We start from the raw sequence: 6,689 nt of genomic DNA on the forward strand, positions 1-6,689 counted from the left end.
AGTAACCTGTGGATCCTATGGCGAAGTGCCCGCTTATATAGCCAGATTCCCCGCCCATTCTGGCAAGAAATTTTTTTAATTGGATGAATGAAAACATTTTTTTCAGTATAGCAAGAATCTTTTGCATACATTTACTTCAATAAAGAAATGATCATTTAATCTGTGTAACTCAAATCAACATTAGGGGAAATATATGATATTATTATATACAAATTTATGTGAAACCAGAGACGCATTTCAATCAAACAATTAATGTCAATTAGCCTAAAAATATGAATCTTAAAATCGCCAATGGGCCAGCTAAGATAAACAATGATTTTTTTTTTTTGTTTTTTTTTTATTTTATTTTATTTAGTACAATAAAACACTTGATTAAAAAAAAATAACACAATATATTTACATTATTTAAATTTGAATTTAATCATTTAGCAGACACTTTTCTCCAAAGCGACTTGAGGAGAACAATAGAAGCAATCAGATCAACAACAGGGCAAATAATAATATCAAGTTATTCCCAAATGTTTAATATCTATTACTAATTGTCTTGATATTATTATATTACTTGATATTAACTTCACTTCTGCAGATAATATGAAATTTATAGACATTTAATCAGTAATTTAATATCCATCAGTGATCACTAACTATGAATCACAACCATACTGACATTCAGATCAAGTCTCGTACTCGTGATTAAATGTTGAAACATGATGAAAGATGAAAGCAGAAAGATCCAGACCTACAGGAGTAATGATTACTGACTATTGATCGCTAAGATCCTCAGAGAGGAAGAACAATAGAAGAATGGGAAGAGTGTGTGAGTGAAGGTGGTTGTGAATGTGTGTAGATGTGTGTGATTTACAGGATCAGAGAATGACACTGTTCCTCTGTCATAGTCCAGATTCACTCTCACATACTCAAGATACTGTTCAACACGAAAACCAGAACGCAAAGACCGTCCATACTGATACACACTCCAGACATCAGCGTTAAAACAATCACATCCCTTCCTCTGGTTTGATGCTGTAGTTACTCCAAGTCTCCAGTATTTACTCTGTTTAACCTCCACATCCCAGCAGTGTGTTCCTGAGTTAAAACCCTCTGAACCCAGAACACAGTGATAATAGTCAAATCTCTCTGGATTATCAGGAGGAGGTTGTTTGTTCCTGCAGTTTCTCACACTGGTCAGATCATCAGACAGAGCGAGATCTCTATGAGCCGTGTTTGGATCCAGAATCACAGGAGCTGATGAGACACAATCAACAGATGCTGTTATTCTGATGTTCATATAATGATCAAGAGTGAACCACACACAGATTATTATGAATTATGACACTCGTCCTGTTGATCAAACACATCAGACATTTTCCTCTGATCGTTGTCAGTCAGTCTCTGTGTGATTTATCAAGACTGAAAGTGACAGTCAAAAAACAGAGAGTGACTCATACTGAAAAGAGATTCATTTGAATTACGCTGTCATTGATAAAAAATTATAGTGAGAAGCTGTTTTTAATACAAAATCTTACCTTTGTACAGAACTTTACACAGTGTTTTCATATTCAAATGAGATATATTATCAACATAATAATGCGGAAGAAATAATGTTCATATCCATATCATTTTCCTCACCGTTTCTCTTGTATGAATCACAATGCTCTTTACTGAATGCTGTCTACTTATTAAAAATAAATAAACAGTAGTTAGTATTCCACAATAATAATCCTGCTGATATTGTTAATGCTAAAACTAAAAATTTTAAATTTAGCTTAAAATTTAATGTGTAAATATTAATAATTTTATTTCAAAGTAATAACAATGACAAAAGCATATAAATTATTTAAACTAAAATCTAAAAATAAAACAATTCAAAATATAAATAAAAAATAAAGTAGTTTACAAACAGCAGTCATCATATGGAAAATAAAAACTGCTGAAATCACTTCTGTGTCTTTCATGAGACTGAAAACGGAACGTCAAGCACATTGAATTCTGGGATTGATTATTTCTAAAAGTAAGCTGCTGATTTTGGTGCAATAGATGATCTGGTTATTCACACATAATGCTGAAATCTGTCAATATTCCCCCTCATGCTTCATTTCCAGTGTGTGTGTGTGCGAGCTCAGATCTTCTGCAGTCAGACTCACTTTTCTGGACGATGTCCTGCATCTTCTTCCAGACTCTGAACGGCAGGTTGCCCAAATAACGCGGCACATGAATCAAAGCTCCAGAAGTCATCTGTGGATCCAGCTGTGATGAGATCTGGACTCTGGAAGAGCATTCGGGAGTCAGAACGGCAGTGGCTTTGGATCAGAAGCAGAGAGACCAGAGTCAGTCTGTGGATCCGGCTGTGATGAGATCTGGACTCTGGAAGAACATTCAGGATCAGAACTGCAGTGGCTTTGGATCAGAAGCAGAGAGAGCAGAGACAGCAGCAGATCACTCACCTTTCCATTGAGACTGGAAACTCCTGCAGAACAAACACACCATTGATCATCAAGAACTAAATCAATCATCAATCAATCAATGATCTAAAATCAGACCTTCAGAAAGCAGACGTCACTGGCTCTCATCATCTCCTCCATGTCTCTGATTGTGTGTGAAAGAGCTGAGATGTGTCTGTTCATCTCCTCCAGCTTCTCCTTCATCATCTGCTGCTTCTGCTCCTCTTCCTCCCTCAGTGCAGTGATTGTAGCTTCTTCTTCATCTCTGAGAAACTGATGAAGCTTCTCAAACTGCTGTTTAATCTGATGCTCTGTGTGCTCAGCTTGAGACTGAAATCAAACCACATTCTCTTCAGTCGTCTCAATCAACACACATCAACACATCACATCATTCAGACCTGAGAGAAACTCAGATACTGACATATAACAGTTCCAGAAGCAGATTGATGACCGTCATTTACACAAATAATCAAATGGAGTCCATTATATTAAATATATCAGATCATAAATTAAGCGTTATCGTTAGTTCTGGCAGGTCACGTGAGTCAAGCTTGCATCAGCTGATTCTCAGCTGATCACATCTACCTATAGGAATACGACACCTATCACAGCATTCCTATATAAGCTCTATTCAGTATTATTCAGCAGCTTTTCAGCTTGCTCAGGAGCAAATTACCCTCCTCCATCCCCAGCTCCTCCTTTCGCCACAGTCAGGACTTGGCTTTCTGATATTCCTTGCTAATCAGACTCCTTTATCTTGACTAAAGTGTTACATTGAAATATCAAGTACATTAATGATATCTGCCTTGTTCTGTTCTGTTAACCCTAGGGGGGGCTATTATTGCTGCTCTCCCTGCTCATTCATGACGGGCTGCATGGATGGGCAGGGAGTTTTTTGCCCAGAACAGAACCATACCGCCAAACCAAACTTTATGCCAAGTATCTATCATTTTGACGATAGTGGTCCTGACTGAACTGTACATAGTGATCCTACAGCTGTAATGAAAATGACTCTGGATTCTGTTTCCTCACCTTGATGTGTTGAACTGTTTTCTCAAACTCTCCTTTCATTGTTTCATTGTGTTGAAGTTTCTCTTGTAATGATTTCAGTGCTGTATTGAGCTCCTCCTAGAATTAAACAAAAATACATCAAACACCAGATTACAGTGAAGAGAAGAAGACAAGACGATACAGTGATATGATCATATAATGCAGTGCAAAAGTATTCCTGATTACTTCTGTTTTTGTGAACATTTCATTAAAAATTAATTCAGAAATTAAAATCTACCATAAAACAAACACAACCTGAATGAACACAAAGGACAGTGTGTAAATGACAATGATATTTACTGATGCAAAAAAGTTATTCAATACAAACTCAGTGTGAAAATGTATTTGCCCCCGTAGTTATTAATTCCCCAAATCTGTGAAACTGCATTGATAATGGAGCTCAGCTGGACTAAACACAGCCAGTCCTGATCACTCAAATCAACACTTAAATAGGACTTTGTAACAGCATGAAGTTAAAAAACGAATTTCTCTTACCTTATATGATGAAACCACTTCACTGATGGCTCTGAATTTATGATTGTCATGTTGTTGTGAATCTCTGCACATTAAACACACCGGCTGTTTGTCCTCCAGACAGAAGAGTTTGAGTTTCTCACTGTGTAAACTGCAGATCTCCTCAGATCCTGATGAACAGTTCTCATTTCTCTCCTTCAGGAACGACTCGCACAAGTTCTTTAACACAAGATTAACTGGAGGTTCATGTTTTGAGGATCTTCTGCAGACAGGACACTCCTGAGCTTTCTTGGTTCTCCAGAACTGTTGAAGACACTCTTTACAGAAACTGTGGCTACATGATAAAACAACAGGAGTCTTGAAGATTTCACAGCACACAGGCCAAGAAAGCTCTTCTACAGATACATTTAGTGAAGCCATTTTCACTGTTTGAGCTCCAGCGATCTGAACTTTACTTTCAGTTTCACAACAATGCTTTGAAAAATTAATCACCAAGAGAATCACAAAGATCTGCTTTCTATTCAGAAACAAATGTCTAAAAAAATCCCCTTTGAAAGTGTTTCTCTTCGTTCTTCACTGGTCGCTGATTCTTTATTGCTTTTGTCAGTAGAGAAGAGAGTCAGTGTGACAGAAAAGAGAAATAACACGTCAGTCTCTTCCTGGTAAGTGCTGTGAGAGGGTGGAGTTTATGATCAGGTGTGTTTAAACAAGTCAGACAGGAACATCAGGATTTCTTCAGGTTAATGTTTAACTAATTGTATTCAAAATTAACTTACTTTAAAACATTAAAATATAATGTTATAAAACCTTGGATAAAAAAAAACTAAACAAAAAAAACAATGAAAATATACAGGTAAGGAATAATTGACTCCGGGCAGTTGAATTATTAGAAAATAATGCACACCCGAGGTGGTGATGCAGCCACGACGCGAAGCGGAGTTACACCGTTACACCTCGGGTGTGCATTATTTTTCGAATAATTCAAAAATAGATTCAAATATTCATGATTGTCAGGGAGTATCTGTCATCTGTCACCAGCTCTAGACTCCATATCCCAGAATCCTCCTCGGCTCACACCAGTTCACATTCACAATCACCAATTCTCACTCACCTGGATTCTGATCACCTGCACCTGCTGCCACCAATCAAGCCACCTTCAAAAGCACGCTCCTTCAGTCACTCACTGTGCGGCAGGGCGGTCAGGGGTTGGAGTGATATGTGGAGGGTTTCCTCGAGATCACCAACCAGGTGAGTTGGCACGACGCCGCTCTAGGTGCGTGCTTCCAGCTGGGGTTGGATGGCGAAACAATCCGCTGCGATCTCCCTGCGGGTGATTTTCCTTTGCTCGAGCTGATTAATCTCGTGTTATTCCTAAATGGCTCTGATGTGGAAGTTGAGGAGGTAATGAATGTTCCCAAGCCTCGTCATCCAACTCCCGCAGGAATATTTGGAAATTGAGGAAGTAAAGAAACTCCCCAAGCCTCGTCATCCAACTCCCGCTAGAACGCGCCGCGTCTCCCCAGCTCACCCCACGCCGAGAACCTCCACATGCCACTCCAAGGGCTCTTACCGCCTGCCTAACCCCAGATCCCCCGGGGTCCTCCGAAGCTCCACCGGAGCCTTCTGCCCAGGAAGGGCTCCTGATCCCCAGTTCAGCCCGGGAAGGGCTCCTGATCCCGGAAGGCTCCTGATCCTCCGTTAAGCCCACGGAGGGCTCCTGATCCCCAGTTAAGCCCGGGTAGGGCTCCTGATCCCCAGTTAAGCCCGGGGAGGGCTCCTGATCCCCAGTTAAGCCCAGGGAGGGCTCCTGTTCCCCAGTATAGCCCAGGGAGGGCTCCTGTTCCCCAGTTAAGCCCAGGGAGGGCTCCTGTTCCCCCGTTAAGCCCAGGGTTTAAGCCCGGGAAGGGCTCCTGATTTCACATTAAGCCCGGGAAGGGCTCCTGATTCCCCGTTTAGCCGGGGAAGGGCTCCTGATTCCTCGTTAAGCCCACGGAGGGCTCCTGATCCCCAGTTAAGCCCGGGAAGGGCTCCTGATTCCCCGTTAAGCCCGGGGAGGGCTCCAGATCCCCAGTTAAGCCCGGGAAGGGCTCCTGATTTCACATTAAGCCCGGCAAGGACTCCTGATTCCCCGTTTAGCCCGGGAAGGGCTCCTGATTCCTCGTTAAGCCCTGGAAGGGCTCCTGATCCCCAGTTAAGCCCGCGAAGGGCTCCTGAATCCCCGTTAAGCCCGGGAAGGGCTCCTGATTCCCCGTTTAGCCCGGGAAGGGCTCCTGATCCCCAGTTTAGCCCAGGATGGGCTCCTGATTCCTCGTTTAGCCCGGGAAGGGCTCCTGATCCCCAGTTCAGCCCCGGAAGGGCTCCTGATCCCCAGTTCAGCCCAGGAAGGTCTCCTGATCCCCAGTTCCGCCCAGGAAAGCACACTCCAGTGCCTGCTCCTAGAAAGCACCCTCCAGTGGCCGCTCCTCGAAAATGTTTATTGTGGTTTCTTCCCCTTTTGTTGGTTTAGCCATACTATCATTAGTTAATTACCCTCATTGTGATCACCTGTCTGCCAGTAATTATCCACCCTATATTAGTTCCTGTCTGTCTGAGCCTTAGTTGTCGGTTATTGTGAATGTTACCCCGAGTGTGTGTGTCTCACCTACCGGAATCTGCCTTGTTGTGTCTACATTAAATATCATTATTGGAATCCTTGTCGTCCTCGTCGTCCTGCCTGCCTCCACA

The 6,689-nt window shown here is 41.9% G+C and overlaps 1 protein-coding gene across 1 annotated transcript; it reads right to left on the bottom strand.

Moving 5' to 3' along the window:
* Nucleotides 1-518: 518 nt before the first annotated feature.
* On the bottom strand, nucleotides 519-4,598 carry LOC107657464 (nuclear factor 7, ovary-like). The gene is made up of 6 exons (XM_016445555.1): nucleotides 3,987-4,598; nucleotides 3,474-3,569; nucleotides 2,541-2,771; nucleotides 2,445-2,467; nucleotides 2,145-2,266; nucleotides 519-1,245 (listed from the first exon to the last, which is right to left on the bottom strand). The coding sequence occupies exons 1-6, from the start codon at nucleotides 4,383-4,385 to the stop codon at nucleotides 755-757; spliced, it is 1,362 nt and encodes a 453-aa protein (XP_016301041.1). The 5' UTR covers nucleotides 4,386-4,598; the 3' UTR covers nucleotides 519-754.
* Between the last annotated feature and the right edge of the window lie 2,091 nt (nucleotides 4,599-6,689).

The sequence above is a fragment of the Sinocyclocheilus anshuiensis genome, unplaced genomic scaffold, assembly GCF_001515605.1.
Source record: "Sinocyclocheilus anshuiensis isolate Anshui unplaced genomic scaffold, SAMN03320099.WGS_v1.1 scaffold295, whole genome shotgun sequence".
Classification (NCBI taxonomy): domain Eukaryota; kingdom Metazoa; phylum Chordata; class Actinopteri; order Cypriniformes; family Cyprinidae; genus Sinocyclocheilus; species Sinocyclocheilus anshuiensis.

What these genes read in the sequence shown, in the direction of transcription:
- LOC107657464 (XM_016445555.1), bottom strand. Translation starts at nt 4,385, where the DNA reads ATGGCTTCACTAAATGTATCTGTAGAAGAGCTTTCTTGGCCTGTGTGC. An exon ending in AAGTGGTTTCATCATATAAG is followed by an intron (nt 3,570 to 3,986) that starts GTAAGAGAAATT and finishes GTTTAATTCTAG; the next exon opens with GAGGAGCTCAATACAGCACT. An exon ending in TTTCCAGTCTCAATGGAAAG is followed by an intron (nt 2,267 to 2,444) that starts GTGAGTGATCTG and finishes ATGCTCTTCCAG; the next exon opens with AGTCCAGATCTCATCACAGC.